Here is an 18,384-nt window from a genome sequence, read left to right on the forward strand (position 1 = left end):
ATGGCGGTCCTGCTTGCCAGAGTCATGCCAGATTCCACCTGGAGGTGCTGTAGGACATGGACCTGGAATCCCTACACTCCCAGTGTAAGTGTTTAGCTATCAACACCAGTGGCTGCCATTGTGTCCGCTGCCACTCGACACCAGGATGGGAACTTAAAGCATGAACTGGGTCACTGCCAGAAGCCAACACATGAGCCCAGCCAGATCAAAGAATCTGAAGGAGCTCAGGCAGTTGTGGGTTTGTGGCTAGGCTCTCCTGAACGCAGGCCTTTGACAGAGTAAGGCATCCAGAAGTGACAAACCGCCACCGCCTGATACTGTTCTTGTCAGTTCTGCCTCTTCATGGAGGAAGACTTTGTACCTAAGAGGTCGAGGGTAGCGCCAAGCAGCCCTGGGAATCACCCACAGTCCAGAGACGATGCAAGGAGCTTGAGAGCTTGCCCACTCCTCTGGTTCTGAGATCCCAGGCTGTGATGTGACGTGACAAGAATTTTAAAAAGTTACAAAAACAAACCTGTTGGATGGCAATTCTCCTATGCATAATAAATCCTTCCCTGATAAGCCCTCTCCAGAAGAAGAGTTCCCAAGAGAAAACTCCGAGCAGTGGTTCTCTACTCTGACCACACCTTAGCTTTTGAAAAAGAATTCTGTCCAAGCCCCACCTCAGACAAGTGTGGTCCCAGACCAGCAGCCCCGGCCCCACCTGGGAACTTGTTAGAAATGCAAAATCTCAGATCCGCTCCTGGACCTACTGATACTGAAACTCCGTGTCTTAACAAGCCCTCCAGGGGGTTTGGATGCGCTCAAGTTTCCTAACCACTGTTCCAGCACCTCTCCCATGCCTGGTGACCTGATCATGGACTATGTAGGTCAACAGAGAAAGCAAATTTCATTTACTCCTCCAATAGTAATCAACTTGCTCCCCGGGCGTCTCAGGGTTTTAATGCACATCACTGTTGCTGCTGGTGTAAGTTGGCAGCCTCTTTGAAGGGCTACTTGGCAGTACCTCAAAATTTAAAAATTCATTCCTTTAACTCAGCAATTTCATTTCTAGGATTCTATCCTGCTGAAATATTTTTACATGTCCACAAAAATATATACAAGGATGTATAATATAGGATTATTTATAATTGTGAAAAATCGTATCTAAAATGAATAAGGTCTAGTTAAATAAGTGTTAGTCATCCTCATTATAAAACACCATGAAGTTAGTAACAATCATGTGGCAGGTCCCCATGCACAGGCATGCAAAGACCACGAGGCACAGGGAGGGTGGCATAGCCCAGTAGTTAAGTGGGTTTATGCTGGCGTCAAGCTGGCTGGGCTCAGATCTCAGATGTGCTGCTTATCAACTGTGAATTTGGACAAATTCTTAGCTTTGCTTGATTCAGCATAATCTGCATTTTACAGATAAAGACACTAACATGTAAGAGAATTAACAATGAATAATTGTTTACAGAACAGCGCTTGCCACATAGTATGGGCTAAGGAAATATTGGTTAAATTAGAAAATATACTGATAAACGAAAAAATAAAAGGTGTAGAAACGTAATTTGAGTAAAAAAATACACACTTGAATATATGTGGAAAATCTTGGTAAGGCTATGGATATCAAGAAATTCTTAATAGTGGGGGCCTTTGCAGAGTGGAACTGGGGCTAACGGTAGGCAAGTAGTCTTATTTTTAGAATTAATTTAATAAAAATACATCTATAGTAAAAAAAAAAAAAAAAAAAAACTCAGAAAGAAGTATTACAAACAGCAAAGTGGAAACCTGAGGGGTCCCTGACAATACCGGGGCGTCTGCCCATGGAGGCCAGCCTTGCCCTGGAAGCCGGGCAGCCCCTGCCCCGCCCTGCCCCGCCAGCTCCCTGCTCCTGCTCGGGCTCCAGGCTGGGCCCAGAGTACCTCGCAGGTTCTTGTTCTCCCTCTGGAGGGTCTCCTGGCTCACGGTGCTCTCCTCGTAGGCGTGCCTGAGCTGGAGGAGCTCGGTGCCGAGGGCCCGGGCCTCCTTCTGAGCGGCGTCCAGCATGGCCCGTGACTCCTCGTGCTTCTGCCTCCAGTCTTCCAGGCTCTTGTCCAAGCGCCGCTGCTTCTGGTCCAGCGCGGCCGCCGCGGAGCGCGCCTGCCCGAGGTCCGACAGGGCGTCCCCGAGCTCGAGCTGCAGTCGGTGCCTGGCCCGCTCCAGGGAGGCATTCCTGGCATTGGCCGCCCCCGTGGCTTCAGCAGCCTCCTGCAATCTCATTGCCAGCTTCTTCCTGAGAAGGCGAGACCCAAAGGGTGAGTGAAGCCACAACTCTCAAGAGCTCATCCAGTTTGTCCTTGATTAAAGACGGTGGTTGGGTACAAAATGGGATAGCCCTGAGGCTGGCTTAATGGTACAAAGCAAAAGCAGCTCGTGTCTGAAAATGACCTCCTTGTGCCTACAGACCCCAGAGGTCTGCTGACCCCCATTCTCTGGCTCCTGGGTCCATGTGTCCTTTATTTCATCCCATCCCTGGACTTGGAACTCAGGATCTCTGAATCCCTGTATTTGCTTACCCTAAACCTTAAATAAGCAATACAGAGTTTATTGATGACTTCACAAGAAATGGGAGAAAGAGAAAGTTCTGCTGAACACCCCCTTAGGTGGATCTAGTCTTTAAAGAGCTTTTGGGCTCCATTGTTCTCTCCTGCTCATTCTCGCTCCCTCTTATCGTGTGGCTCCTAAACATGCCCAAATTCTCTCTTTTCTCTGGATTTCTTTGCCACCTCAACTCCTCTTCCCAAATTTATATACTCAAGTTCATCGCATTGTTATGTTCACTTAACAGGTCCCACTGCTCCCAGGGGTCCTTCAGCGCAGAGATGGAGTGGTATATTAACCACCACCCCCACGAGACAGTGCTCCTAGGCTTTCTGATGGATGAAATGTGTTCTCTTACTCATATCTCCTACAGCGACACTGGTAGTCCCATTCTTTCTCATTTATTACTCTTCTTAGATGAAAGGTACCACATGTACCAAAGCTTCTTCTGATCCACTGTTATTAAACAGGAAAAAGTCCTCAGGAATTAACATGTGACACACAACTAGCCCAACAGAGCAATGTGGTCATAAAGCCCTTTTTTGGTGGAATCCTGCAAAAACAAATCTGTGCTCAGCATCTAGGAGGGATCTGGGGTCTAACAACTTCTCCTTGCTCATTGGCTTTCTAACCATGGTCATTTCACTTCTTTGCTTCACTGTTCTTAACTGTTAACAGGAGATTCTGATATACCACAAGGTGACTCTAGTTAACAAGACTGCATGGTATACTTGGAAGCTGCTATGAGAGTAGAGCTTTAAAGCTCTTACCATAACAACAAAATGGTAATTATGTGGAGTAAAGAATGTGCTAACTAACCTTATGTGGTAAACATTTTGCAATATACACATATATTAAATCATCACCTTGTACACCTTAATTTTACAATGTTATAAGTCCATCATATCTCAATAAAGCTGGAAAGAGAAAAGAAGAGATTCCGATGCTTTTACTCCACCTAAAACAAGAGTCTTGTAAAATAATTACACGTATTTTAACTACTTTTGAAATGCTCAATTGGTACCAGAAAATAGGACTTTTCCTTTGGGTGAGCAACCATGCTGGTTTGCCAGGACTGAGGGCTTCACCAGGACAGGGGACTCTAGTGCTAACATCAGGCAAGTCCAGGGCAAGCTGGACAAGGGGTCATTCTCGTTTCGCTGATAATGTGGTTCCACATTTAATACCAGCTACCATTTTGCTCTTCACCTTGTCAACCAGAAGTATCTACTTAGCTGCCTAGAAAATGCAGAGATATGGGAGTTAAGAAACCAAATTCCTATCCCTGGGGAACTCAGAACTCAGAGCAGCAAGCTGGGCCTCAGCTGAGCCTGATTCCAATTCCACTAAACTAACTCTTGTGAACCCAAACCTGGAAATCAGAGCAGGCAGATCCTCAACTTTCCAAGTAAAACAAATAGAATCCTAGATTTTTTTTTTGGTAGCTCTACCTCCCTGAGGTGATTTAGCGGGAAAGCGTAATACAGAAAATGCTTTATTTATTTGATGTTCAACTAAGTTTAAAGCAAAAAAGGTCTTCAGATATTACCATGTTTGCCCATGGTATTTTTCTTTAGTCGTCATGTAGGACAGAACAATTAGTTCCAACAAATCCGTGTGGTCCTAAGTACCTCTATACTGTCCCTCTTTTCTAGCCCTCCCAAAGAAACCTTCAAACAGAAGGACTGGTAGGCACTTTCATCCGAATTCTTCAATCATTAGAAGAAAAAAAAATCTTACTTTAAAAGCAAATGCCATATTTTGGATATGAGGAGCCATTTCAGTTCAAAGCCCCACTTTTCTGTGGTCTGGAGTTTTTAAAGCGTCGACTGCAGGTATTTTTAGTACCTGTCATCCCACAGCCTTTGTAAGTTACCGTGGCTACAGAGAGGGATCGCTTGGTACCCGTTCTGGGACAGAACACAGTGGCTGTACAGCAAGTGCACAGCACTGTCTCTCAAAGATTTCAGTGAAGAAATGAAAACAATATTTTTGGTTGAAGCGAAAGAGAAATGTATTGATCTGCCATGGATTTTTGCCAAGCTACCAAGCCAGACACGTTCTTTTGAGTAAACCTTTAATGATTATAAACTGGGGTCGGTTTGACACTTTCTCTCAGAGATACACAGTCCTTCGACCTCTGAGCAAAATGCATCAGTACTGCACCCTGGTCCAGGTCATGATGCATCTGGGCGCAAAACTTCGGTAGTTCCTGAAAGAACTTCTGAAGCCTTTATGTAGTGTTGGCTATAAAACTAACCTTAGAGGTGGCCTGAGGGTGATGTCTTTTCAAAGAAACCTTTGTCCCATAAGGCATGATGACAGATCCTATCATGTTTCCAGCCATCCCTGTCCACCTTCACAGATCACTTTGTAGTCTACAAGTTGTAGACCAGAGACCTGATGACTTTAGTGTAGGCAGACGTGTACACACATGGCCTCAATTTTTTTGGTGTCACAAATGAAATAAAGGATTTTAAGTGCTAGACCATTTTCAAACCATTGTTCAGTCACATCTTCTCAGACTTCCCTCGTACCCCTAGAAAGAGCCTCCTTTCTCTCCCCAGGACCTTTCTATAGCTGTTATCATGTTGTATTATAATTTTTTTTTTTTTGGCCTCTCTAGAACATGTGCTTCTTGCCAGGGGTGGCTGTTTCAGCTTTGGTCTTGGGCTTGTTCATGCACTTGGCAAGTATTCGTTAAGTGCATACTTGAGGCCTTGAAGACACAGTCACTATTCCCATAATCTGCTGTGTGACAACTCCAGGTTCAGGGTAGCCTTGCCCTACTCACTTGGCATCCTCCAAGTCTTCAGTTCTCTGGATGGCATCATCCTCGTACTTCATTCTCCACTGCACAATTTCAGCATTGCCTTTGGATAAAGCCCGAAGCAGCTCAGCCTTGGCCTCCTGTTCTTCCTCATACTGCTCTCGTAGAAGGTCACAGTCACGCTTGGCTGACTTCAGTGCCTGGGCCAGGGCACTCTGTGACTGTATGAGACACAACACACGTTAAAAAAAGGCACCATCACCATTAACAGCAAAAGGCTTGGAGGTGACATCATTTTTTCTAGATAAAGGCTTGAAGGTTACATCATTTTTTTCAGATAAGGTTAATAACAACCTGCCACAAATTCAAGCTGAACCTGAACGTAGTAAGGTAATACCAGGGGGAGAATTTGGGACAAGAGAAAGGATAGAGTATCTAATTGCTGCTGGTAAAACAGGGAAGAGAGTTCTATTTAAGGAAATGCCAGCCTGACTGTGTGGCTTCAACAACAGACTGGCCTGGGGTCCTGGAAATAATGGAGAATGTGAAGGTAGCAAGGAGAACATTCACTATCATTTAAGCAATAAGATTTATATTTAGCCATATATAAGATTCAGATCTTATTCGGACTAGAAAGGACCACTGAGATTTAGTCTAGCCTTTTCATTCCATTGATGAGGGAAACAAAACCTTTCATTTCACGTGTAAATCTCTAAAAACATTATCTCTTATCACTTTAAAACAGCACTATCCAATAGGACTTTCTATAGTGATGAAAATATTCTATATGTGCACTGTCCAATATGGTAACCATTAGCCACATGTGGCCATTGAACACTCAAAATGTACCCAGTACAATGTGTGGTCAAAACTGAATTTTCAGTTTATTTAATTTTAATTAACATAAATTTAAATTTAGATAGCCACCTGTAGTGTAGTAGTGTCTACTGTATTTATTGGACAGCAGAGCTGGGTTTAATGACCATTTCTATCACTTAAATGGTAATCTGGTTAACCGAGTAGCATTGTTCCCAAAAGATAACCTAGTCTAGTGGGAAGAACCAGGGTCTCAGTCCTCACAGGTCCTTTACGCAAATTAGAGAAAAGCATCTTCTCAGGTAGATGCAGCTCTGAGAGCACAAGGCTTGGTTAATGGCAACCTCAACCAGACACCCTTGGGCAGTGAATGAGGAGCAACAATATATACAGTGACCCAGGCTTTGGAATCCGATAAACTTGGCTTCAAATTGCGACCCTTCCTGTAATTTAATATATATTTATTGAGCACCTGTTCCAGGCATTAGTGTTTACAGAAGGGAATGAGACAAACTCTTTGCCCTAAGGAGCGAAAAGGACTGAGAAGACACACAAAACACACATGTAAACAAGTTAATAAATAAGATTACTGACAGCAGTAAGAAAATAAAACAGACTGACACCACGTAGAATGTTTGCCTCCTTCTCGTCGTCCCTGAAAGGCCTTGAGGAAGGGCCCTCAAGCCACAGGAATAGCAGCTACAAAAGTCCTAAGGCCAGAATGACGGCAGCTTGTCTAAGAGGCGGAACAGAGGCCAGGGTGACCGGGGAGAGGGAATGAGGGAAGCAGATGATGAAGTCAGGTCACAGACAAGGCTGCAGCCGGAGTAAGGGGGCCTTGTAGGCCAGTCAGAAGCCACTGGGAAGGCCGCCAGAGAGAGCTTCTAGAATATAAATCAAGTCATTCCACTACCTGCTCAATTTCCTTCACAGTTGCTACCAGCTGTACGACTTTACACAAGTTATTTGTCTTCTCAGAGCCTTGGTTTCTTCATGTAAAAAGTTATAATTCTACCTGTTTCATATGACTTATATGAAGATTGAGATAACATGAGAGAATTATCTAGCATAATGTTTGATGCACAGACCATGGAAGCAATTTAAAGATTTATATATAATATAGAAAATAAAGAGAGTACAGGAAATAAAATAAAATATTTAAAAACAGAAGTCTGAAGACTCAATGACCTCGCCCCTCACACTAGATGCCTTTGCAGTGACATTATGTACAAGGGAGGTACTCTGAGGTCTTCGTAACAAGACACCTTGAATATAGACTAAGAATTAACTTGAAATACCAGAGCTCAAAGAATTCGTCTCTCATGTGAGTAGCTATGCTTTCACCTTAAAGAAATACTTTCACTGGGGTCAGCTGACTAGCAGCATTATATATTCTCTTGGGAAGAAATGACTAATATCTATAATTTATTGACAATTCAAAAGTAATATTAAACTAAGCCAGCCCCATTTATTTCATTCTGGTCTTTTATGTAAATTCCACTTGGTGCAATTTAGAACCAAAGATCCATAAAGAGCCTTGCAGACTTTCTGTTCAAGTAATAATGCAAACTGGAAACATGTACTGTGCTTCTTCTAAATCTGACAGAGTAGAGAAGCCATTCGCATCACTAGGAAGATCCTTCAGTGATCAAGGCCCTTCCTGGCACATACAAGGCCCAACAAGTCTTTTTTCCCATAACTTCTCGGGCACTTTCCCCTCTTCTTTCATATGAGAAGATATTCAGGTTGCACCCACCAAGCACTCGTTTTTTTTTAAACATAGTCAAGCTACTAGTGAGCAATAATAGATGCTTTACTTTGGTCTCCTCTGCCAGTTGTCTTTTCACTTCTTCAATCTGCAGAGTGAAGGTGCTCTTTTCTCTGGAAAGTTGGTTTATCAGAGCCTCCTTTTCTTCCAGCCTCCTTAGGAACTCACCTACAGAAAGATTTCACAAAATAAGCTAATCACAGTCTTCCTCCTCATCTAATGCCCCCATTCCACCCCCCCCCCACTTAATTTGTTGACTTTGAGGGCAACCAGAATGACCCCTACCCACATATTTTTGATATTTAGAAGGGGTCCGAGAATCCAGTTATCGGTAAATGATGGCAATGAGCCTTTCCAGGACTCACAAGAGAGCCCTAATAAAGAACTGATTTTTAGTAGTAAGTATGAGTCGATAACACATAATATTAGCTACCATTTATTGAGACTCTTCTATGCGGTGGGTACTTTATGTATATTATCTGGTTTAATTCTCATAACTCCTTAATAATGTATGTATTATATTACCCATTTTGCAAGGGGGGAAACAGGGCAACTTACTTCAATGTGATTGAGACACAAACACGCATAGCTAGTAATTAATGGATATAGATTCAAATTAAGTTCTTAATCCTGAAGAACACATTCTTTCCTTTATGCCATGCTCTCTTGTTTGTTATGTGTGGCTCTACCAATTTCTGGCTATATAATTTTTAGATAATTACAACTTCTTTGCCTCATTTGCAAAATGAAGATAACAATAAAAGATTGTTAATGAAAATTACATGAGTGTGAATGTATTTTGTAGACTGAATTGCTAAATAAATATGAGAAATAGTCATTAAATGGTGGGGAATGTGACGATGAGAGGTGGAAACTCTATTACACTCTAGTCTGCCTTCACTGCTTAGCTTATTTCATTAACGCAAGGTCAAAAATGCCTTGGTTATTAGAAATAGTACTAAAGCTAAGCCAATCCTGAGCCAAGGCTGCTTCTATAACACAATTAGTGCAACACTAAAAGCCCCAAATGTTTATGCCTTCATCCTTCTGGCTACAAATAAGTTCTAAAACTCTCAACATTACAAGGAAGCATCTGTTTGGGCTAAAGCAGTGATTCCCAAACTTTTTGGTCTCAGGAACACTTTATACGCTTAAAAATTATTGAGGACCCCACAGAGATTTTGTTCACTTGAGTTTTATATTAATAGATAGTGTATTAGAAATTAAAAGAGAAATTTAAGATGTGTATTAATTCATTTTAAAATAATAATAATAAAAATATTAATATGTTAACATAAACAATTTTTTTAGGGTAAAAAACTAGATTTTTCAAGACCCCCACCAAAAAAATTAGTGAGAAAAATGACATTGTTTTACATTTATAAAATTCTCTGGCTTAATAAAAGATAGCTAGATTATCATATTTGCTTCTGAATTCAATTTATTGAGTATATAATATATTCAACAATATAATATATTGTTTTGGTTGAAGTGTATGAAGAAAACCCAACTTCTCACAGGTAAGTAGTTGGAAAAGGGAAGTGTATTTTCATAGTCTTTTTAGATAACTGTGACCACTATTTGCTACTACACCAAAACCCAACAAATAGAAGTTTCTTAAGGGTTAGTTGCAATATGGAATAAACCACATCAATGAACTTTTCCCTCTGTTACATTAAAATTTCTGGGTCTGTCTTAAACTTTGAATGGATCTTTTACCCATTCATGATTTTGTAACATCATGAAGTAGTGATCTGAAAAATGTGTTCACTGAATTATGCAGATCTTCCAAATGTTGACACATTTCATTATACAATATAAAAAAAGTATATTTGTTAACATCACCACTGATCTCATCAGAAAAGTCTTTAAGAATTGAGAGCTGTCAAGCTCATGATAGCATATACATGTTTTCCAAAATCTAATTTTTGCCTAAAAGCTCCAGTTTTATTGTTGGCAACAAACGTTGTCAGTTGTTTTCCTTGAAGTGACAGGCTCACTCTGCTCATTTCTGAGAAAATATCTGCCAAATATCTAAGTCTGAATAAGCACAGTTTCTCAATTTTTCTTTCAAGTAAATACGGTACTCCCAGAAAAAACTGCTAGTTGAGCTCAGAGTTTAAACAATCACCCATCGTACTGAAGCGTGAAACAGAAGTGCTTTATGCATCCTTCTTGCTTTGTCACACTGAAAATCAAAAAGATATATACTCAAGGTTGAGCTATAATAAAACTAATTTTTTTTTGCTGAGGAAGTTTCGCCCTGAGCTAACATCTGCGCTAGTCTTCCTCTATTTTACATGTGGGTCACCGCCACAACATGGCCGCCAACGAGTGGTGTAGGTCCGTGCCCGGAAACTGAACCCGGGCCACTGAAGCAGAGCGTGCTGAACTTAACCACTAGGCCATGGGGCCAGCCCCTAATAAAACTAATTTTTACTGTTTCATTAAGGATATTCTTAAACAAAACTGACTTTTTTAAACTGTGAGTATGTATCAGTGAGTACAATGATTACTAGCACAGTTTGGTGCTGCTGTCTTGACTGGTGATGAGGCTCCAGCAGTTTTAATCATCATTGCTTTTGCACCATCAATACAAATGGCGAAAGAATAATAAAAGCAAACAGCATCTTCGAATTATAATGAATAATATAATTAACCTCATACAAGGGTTTTGACAATCACTGGGAGTCTGTGGACCAAACTTTGAGAATCTTTGTGTGAAAACATTATATTTACAAGGATTCTGAAGATGTGCTGATCCATTAGTGGGTTGAGACTAATATATCACGTATATTACAGAACAGAACCCATTTAACATGGCTTAATTGACCACATTTACTATCGGTCTCCTTTGAAAGCAGGGTATGATAAGCTGACAGGATAGGGCATGAGAAAGAAACTTAGGCAGTAGTGGTACAAAAGCATTAAAAAACCTGAAGCATAGACCCAGTGAGGGGCGGGGACATTTGGCTGGGTATATACTTAAAATTAACTCACACAAAAGCCAAAAGGTAAAGATAAGAATTAAGGGAAGGAAGAAAAGGTCCTGCATCCTAAGCAGAATCATCATCTCAGACCCAGTTTCACTTCACTCACTTACCCACCAATTTCCTCATCAAAAAACTGAATAGAAAATTAACGCCAATAAGTAGGGGGAGGTAGGCAGTGACTATCAGAACCAATTTTATACAGCACTTCCTGCAGGGCCAGACATCCAGGCATTCTCCAGGCTTGTCCCTGGACTGTGGAGTCCACACACAGACTACATCCTTGATGGCACAAAAGATCAAACTGTGGGCTTTGTAACAAGGCCAGGTGTCACACACGCTGTCACCAGTATAAGAAGAGGCTTATTCGGTGTCCCTGCCAGAACCAAAAACACTTTCCTCTTAAAGATTTCCAGGCTTGTGGTTTTGCCAGCTCGTTTTAATTTAGCTTTGGCGCTAGATTTAGCATCTCGGAACAGAAGTGTGCATTGGCAGAGGGAGGTTAATGGTCCAAATGGTCTTCATTCTCTTTTCGAAGTGTGTCTCTCTGGGCATCAAGAACATATTGTTTATTTCTATTGACCTAGGAATTCTATCTTTGGGAATATACTACTAAAAATAATTCTAATTGCAGACAAATATCCAGCCACATGCTGCTTATAGCAGAGAAACAAGTCAAGTTACAGGGCAAGATTAAGTAAACTATGTCCCTCTACTTAATGGATTAGAAGCAGCAATTATAAATGACTGAGGACACGGGATACAAAAAAAGCTTATGACAAATTGAAAAAGAAAAACCCCAAATAGATTGCCACAATGTAAAAGATTGGAAAATTTTTCCCCCAAAAAAACTGTCATCATGGCTAATAGTAGACAGCAAGCCATGGGACATTTTTCTACTTTTAATTTATTTATCAAATGTTTGTGGAGCACCATTAAGTGGCAGGCATTGTTCTCGATGACTGGCATACATCAGTGAACACAACAAAGACCCCTGCCCTCAAGATGCTTATATTCTGGCAGATGGAGATGGACAAATAAGCATGTTTGTTGTGTCAAGTATGTAGTTTGTTGGAATGTAGTAAATATTATGAAAAAGAAGCACATGGAGGAAACGGGTTGCAAGTTCTCAAATGTCGCCTTCTCAACAAGGCCTATTTCGACATCCCCCAGATACCCATTTGATTAACTTTCATCTTCAAGTCTCCGCAGTGTTAATAGGGTATTCCAGGCAGAGGAAATAGATAGGGCAAGACTGTGGGGTGGGAATGTGCCTGGTGTGTTCAAAACACAGCAAAGAGGTCAATGTGGCCAAAGCAGACCAGAGAGGGGAAAGCAGCAGAAGCGGTCGAAGAGATAATGGGGGGCCCAACTGTGCGGTCCTTGTAAGCCATTGTACAGACTATGGCTTTTACTGAGTGTAGGAAAGAAATGTGGGTTCATTATTGAAAATTAGAAAAAATGCCTCTTTCAATGAGGTAGACATTATAAAAAGGCGTGTCTTGTAGCATGTGTGGATAGCCCCTCCCATCCTTTGGTCTTGAGAGATGCTTAGCCAACTGAATGTTGGTTTTCCCCTTCATGGATGAGAACTAGGCAGAGCCTCCCAAAGTGGCACAGAAGTATCCCTTCCCAGACAAGAGCGTGTCTGTGAACAAGGGTCTATCAGAGGCCTCCTTCTTCCCCTAGAATCTTCAACTGCCCACTCCAGCTCAGTGACTGGCTTACCATCTCAGTCGTCCCTCCACCAGTCTGCTGGATTGAGGCTCACAAGCAAGCGAAGCAGCATGTTTACTCACCATTCTCACTCCGGAGCTTTGTCTTCTGTGCTGTCAGGTCATTTGCCAACTGAGTCACTTCATCTAGTTTTACATTTGCTTCATTCAAGCGCTCTTCGTACAGACTACAGAGCTTCTCAGCATTATTCTATGAGTTGAGAAAGAAGAGTTGGACATGGCTCATAGAATCCATGCTGAGTTAGCCACATAAAGAAGGAGGGGAGGGAGGTTCCTGGGACCCTTGTGCTCTTTTATCCTCTGAAGACCTAGCCAGCAAATCAATCTTCTAATTTAAGAAAGCACAGTAAACTCAGGGTCTGGGCCCCTAAGAGGCCCAAACTTCTCAGACTGTATGTGTCAACAGAGAAACCCAACTCTAAGTATTGGGACACTCTCTAGAATTCTTCGCTCTTCTGAAGAGGGAAACATGCCAAACACTGATGAAGTACATCATCACTTCCTGACATTATATTATATATTTAACCATCTTTCTCTTCCACTAGAACATAAGTTTCATAAGGGTAGAGATTCTGTTTGATTGCAGATATACCGTCAGTGCCTAGAATAGTGCCTAGCACATACTAGTCACTCAGTAAATAAGAGTGTACGTGCAGAGGGAGGGGAGATAAGGAGGGAGGGGATGGAATAAGAAGAAAGGAAATCCAAAGGGCTAACCATCAGGATAGGAGAAACTAAATGGGTGACCTGAGCTGTAACTGCTTGATGACAGAAATTTGAACTGTCAAAGCAACCGCACCCTCCTGATCACTAAGACTGTAAGCTCAAATTAACCCTGTTGGGTTAGTACTTCAATAACAAACTCCAACTTCTCAGAAATAGTTTTTTATGCTTAAAGAAAAGTCTGTGCCATTCAGCCTTTGCACTTCTACCTGGTTTAGGTAACAGATCTAATCATCAGATTCTTGCCACATTCTGGAAACTAATGCTAGTGACTTTGAAACTCAATATTCTCAGGACCAAGAGCTGACAAATGTAAGATGATGGTATCCTCTTTACCTAGCTTTAATATGCATTCTTCTTATTAATATGGTCAGAAATGGTAAAATGACTTGGTGGTTCTATAGACTTTACAGAGCTGTTTTTGTGTTTTGCTCTTTACATATATTAAATATCAATCCATAAATAGCCCATGAGACTTTTGTCTCTACAAAGAAAGAGCACTATGGAAATGTGGTCTTTGGAAATGGAAGAATAAGAAAACAAAGAAGGGATCATGCCAACGGCATTGGAGAAAATGCTGAAATCTGGTGGAAAACCTGATAGTCTCAATGTCAACCTAATTGTTATGATATAGCAATGGCCAAGGACCAGGAACATTTAAAAGATGATGCCAGGTTTGGTCTTCCGGGAAACTTCTGAATCAGCAAAAGTCTTAGAGATCTCCAGCTGGAGTCTACACTATGTTGAAGATTGTTCTCTTTAAGTTTGCACTACTGACTATTCTAAATTCCCTATGAAAGACTCCTCGATTGCATCTTCTCATGTCCCCAAGGCCGAATGCAGTGCTTGACACAACAGAGGCACTTAATACATGTCTAAGAGACTCAAACTACTGCAGACTTTAGTAAGAGGTTGGCCAACATATCCACTAAAGTTTACATAGAGGTCACAGTCAAACTTTCCTTATGAATTCCAACCCCCTTTTTTAACTTGGTCAAGGATATTATCCATTGATTAGCAAACTAATCAGATAATGTCCATTTGGAGGCTAATGAGGAAAGTCACAGATGTTCCATAGCACACCCAAGCTTGTTGGTGGTTGTGAAACCAGATCTGGCAGAGATTCAATGACCAGTTTCTCGTACAGTGCCATCAGCATCACACAGGTTAGAGCACTGATGTTAAGTGCCAGGTACACTCAATTATCCACTCTCTCCACTTGCTTCTAGAAGAAAGCTATAGTAGTGATAAATGTAACAGTTTTTAGATGGTCTGAAATTTCTAATTATATTTTGAATGCTCTCACTTCTGGAAGCAATTTGACAAAGTTGGCACACTCATTGTTCTCCTCACAATATCCTTCAAGAGTTCAGACTGACCTGTTTTACAAATGAGAAAACAGAGTCAGAGAGGCTAAACACCGTGCCCAAATTCACACAGCTAGTAAGTGTTGAAATTAAGATTTGAACCAATAACTGCCTGTGCAAATGCAAACAAAGAAACAAACAAAGATCAAATACTAGATTCATAAAGATGTGTTACGTGAAGTAGTAATAGCAAAGGAAATGTTAAGGATTAATTGACTTGATGTCCTAGTTGGCTCAAATTGTCACGAATTCTAGGTCCCAGAGGAAATTGGATAAAAATATGATGCCTATGGGAACCACCTGTATTGTATGTTGTCTCCAATAGTAAATGACCCCTTAACTGGGCCAGGAGGAACACATCCAGGTATAAGGAATGGCACTTGTGTTTGTGCCCTGACTATGTTACGCTGTGTACGTGTTTGCTGAGGGTGAATGAACACAGATCTCTCTAAGACAACTTAGTCAATGGTGTGTGGAAATGGCAAGAGAAGGAGCCAGGGAATCCCCAGTTTTCAAGAGATGCCTGTATGGGGAAGCCCAGCAGGGCTGTGCATATCTGCAGAGGAGGCAGCCACCTGGGCAGGCAGAAAAGGCACTTGCCCTTAGGCACAGCCTCAAATGGTAGGTATCCACAGGCAATGCTAAGCACTGGAATACTGTTTTCAATTTACAAAGCATTTTTAGAAGCAGGATCTGCAAAAGACAATGAGATTGTTTATCTAAAGGTGGCCTGTAGAGGGATATAACATTCAAAGGGGTTGGACCTTCAAAAGAACTTCAAATATAAGCATAAGGATAGACACTAAATTTTGATACTGGGAAATAAGAGGTTAATAGCATAATGCATGTTCATGCTAAAGCTGGTTGTTAAAGTGATGCATAAAAATGCTGCCTCCCAGAAATGCTGGAACCAATGGGAATTCAAAATAATCAAGATAATTGTGAGATTGCCTATAACTTCTAAATTGCCCTGGGCCTCTCTGTCAGCATAATATGCCTTGAAAATGCTTCAGTTTCCACTGTACCGTTGAGTATTGGCATTTCTGACATTATAATTCAGGAAAACATGAAGTAAACAATTCAAGAAAAACTTCAGCATAATGTATATGCCTAAGAGAGTGAACAGAATCAATTTATCCCACCAACAAATATTTAAGGTGGCAGCAGAATGTGGTCACCCACAGATACATATAGAGGATTTGGAGTTGAGGCCCATCTCTGCCATATAATTGTATGACCTTGGACAAGTCACTGAATCTGTGAGCCACAGAATTCCCAAGAGGCATATGTAAAAGTTAGCGGTCACATGGGGAGAGAGATTTCCAACCAGCCCCCAGCTGTTATAACTCTCCCAGCCCAGGATCTAGTTATATGAGTGAATAAACCTTCAGATGACCCCAGTCTCAACTGCCATCTGAGCTAAGGCTGTCAACCCCCAGAACCAAGAGAGATAATAATAAAATATTGTTTTAAGCTACAGGTTCTGGGATGATTTCTTATACAGCAATAGATAAATAGAACACTACCCTTTGGTCAAGGAGACAGATTAAGGCAGGTACGGACAGACTCTGCTTTCCTTTCAAAATCCCATCGCTAGTATCTGAGGAAAAATCTTTCTTATTTTGGTTTGTTTTTGTTTTTTGGAACCAGTGAATAATGGTTTTAAGAAAAATATTTTATTCTTTGGGATAAGAAGAAAAGAGATGGATGAGGGAAAAGAAAAATATAACTTATAAGGTAGAGAGAGAAGTTATACTGAATGGTCTTGATTTTATTAGTTAGTTCTTCTCATTTATTGACAGGAAGGATTCAGAAAGGCAGGGTTAGAATCTGAGGAAGGATTTTGTATAAAATAAAACAGAAGGTGAATTAGAAAATTAAAGAACTGAGCAGCAATGAAATTCCAGAGGCAATTGGAAAGTATGAAATTCATACCTAATGGATTTATGGTGAACCTATCAACAGTTTTATGATTTTATGACTTCTTACGAAAATGTGCAGAAACAGAAGAGTTCCTGAGGATAAACGAGAGGCACAGTGGAATATGGAGAGAGTAAGGACTCCTAGGTCCTCATTTGTGCTGAGGGAGGCAAAGGAAGCCTACAGGGCATGGAGAGAGGATGTTTTCATTGCTGAGTGAAAGACAGAATCCATATAAAATGCAGAACATATGAGAGATAGAGGAGAAAGAGACGACCCAAGACCTCACTAGATTTATAGTCTAAGATGATTGGAGGTGGGGTAGAGGGGACAGTGAAGAGAGGGTGGGGGGAGCAGGGTGATTGTGCTTCTTTCTACTCAATGTGGTCTTTAAAGGGAATTAATGCTAAACATTTTAAGAGCCACTCAAAATCCATGAAGAAATTTTACATTTTTCTGGCCACGGTCCAAGAAGATGAAGCTTTATTGTTGGTTTGTCTCGTCCTCAGGTGACTTTACAAATTCTGCTCACAAGGAGAATTTCGCTCTAGCTGTGAGCTCTGCTTGATCTAAAGCAAGCCTCCTCTCAACTTCCAGAAGGCAGGGTGACCACTACCTGTGATCTGATGCTAGTCGTTTGAGACGAGAGTGTGCAGAGTATACACTAACAGGTTCAGTGGAGAAAGGACATGTGATGAAACTTTCTTCTAGTGCTGGCTGGTTAAAGAGACGCCAGAGGACGTGAGGGAGAAAAAGTTCCTTCTCTCAGCAAAGCTGTTTGTGTCCACCATTCATTCAGACAGACTCTAGAAGTATCTAGGCCACCCCGAGGAGTGCTCCCAACACAAAACTGTTCTTCAAGAGAGACACAACACTCACATAGCTAGTGGCTTCACTTTCCCAGCCTACTTACTTATGTCATCACCAGAAAGAACCACAAGGAACACCGACTGGAATTTCAAAAAAAAAGAAGCCACCGTCAGGCTACATTCAGGTGATGGTCACGTGACCTTAACAACGACCGCTGACGTTAGGCCAGATCCAGTCAATCTGAAGAACCGGAGCCTCCATTAGCAAACACCTTGAGTCACCAGTCTGGTTAATTTTCTTTTCCTTCATCTCCCCTACCTACTTCCATGTTCTGAAGTCCACGAGGAGGGCTTGGGAATGTTTACCTTAGCTCTGGTCATCTGCTCAACACGGCTCAGGAGATCGTCCACTTCTAGCTGCAAGTCACTCTTGTCTTTTTCCAATTTCTGCCTGACTTGTTGTAGACTCTCTACCTGGTTCTCGAGCCCAGCCAGGCTGTCCGCGTGTCTCTTCTTCAAAGAGGCAGAAGTTGTCTCAAAGTGCAATGTGGCCTCTTCCATGTCTTGGCGAAGCTTCTGGAATTTTATTTCCTGCTTCTTAGTTATCTCGAGCTGAGCCAAACTGGCCCCTCCTGCCTCCTCCAGCCTCTCATGCAACTCTTCCAGTTCTTGGGTGAGGTCGGCTCTCTCCCTCTCCACCTTGGCTCGAGTGGTCCTTTCAGCTTCTAGGTCCTCTTTCAAATCTTGTATGTGAGTCTGCAGCAATAAATAATTTTGACTTTTACTAAACACTTGGAGCATCTTTTATATTCAAGAGCCTTACCGTATCTTTTATTTTTTTAATTTCTCAAAACTAAGAAAAATAATATAACACTTTTGGTTCCCATTTTATAGTTAAAGAAGATAAAACACACAAAAAT

General features: G+C 41.4%; 1 protein-coding gene across 1 annotated transcript in view; it reads right to left on the reverse strand.

The window, feature by feature from the left end:
- MYH15 (myosin heavy chain 15) overlaps nucleotides 1-18,384 on the reverse strand; it is a 127,895-nt gene that overhangs the window by 32,805 nt on the left and 76,706 nt on the right. The window contains exons 27-31 of the mRNA XM_014792268.2: nucleotides 17,831-18,220; nucleotides 12,709-12,835; nucleotides 7,969-8,087; nucleotides 5,360-5,556; nucleotides 1,908-2,257 (exon numbers count right to left, since the gene is read on the reverse strand). Of these exons, the coding sequence (XP_014647754.2) occupies nucleotides 1,908-2,257; nucleotides 5,360-5,556; nucleotides 7,969-8,087; nucleotides 12,709-12,835; nucleotides 17,831-18,220 (1,183 nt within the window). The remainder of the gene's footprint in view (nucleotides 1-1,907; nucleotides 2,258-5,359; nucleotides 5,557-7,968; nucleotides 8,088-12,708; nucleotides 12,836-17,830; nucleotides 18,221-18,384) is intronic.

Source organism: Ceratotherium simum, chromosome 15 (genome assembly GCF_057802395.1).
Source record: "Ceratotherium simum simum isolate JZ-2026a chromosome 15, ASM5780239v1, whole genome shotgun sequence".
In the NCBI taxonomy this organism is placed as follows: Eukaryota; Metazoa; Chordata; class Mammalia; order Perissodactyla; family Rhinocerotidae; genus Ceratotherium; species Ceratotherium simum.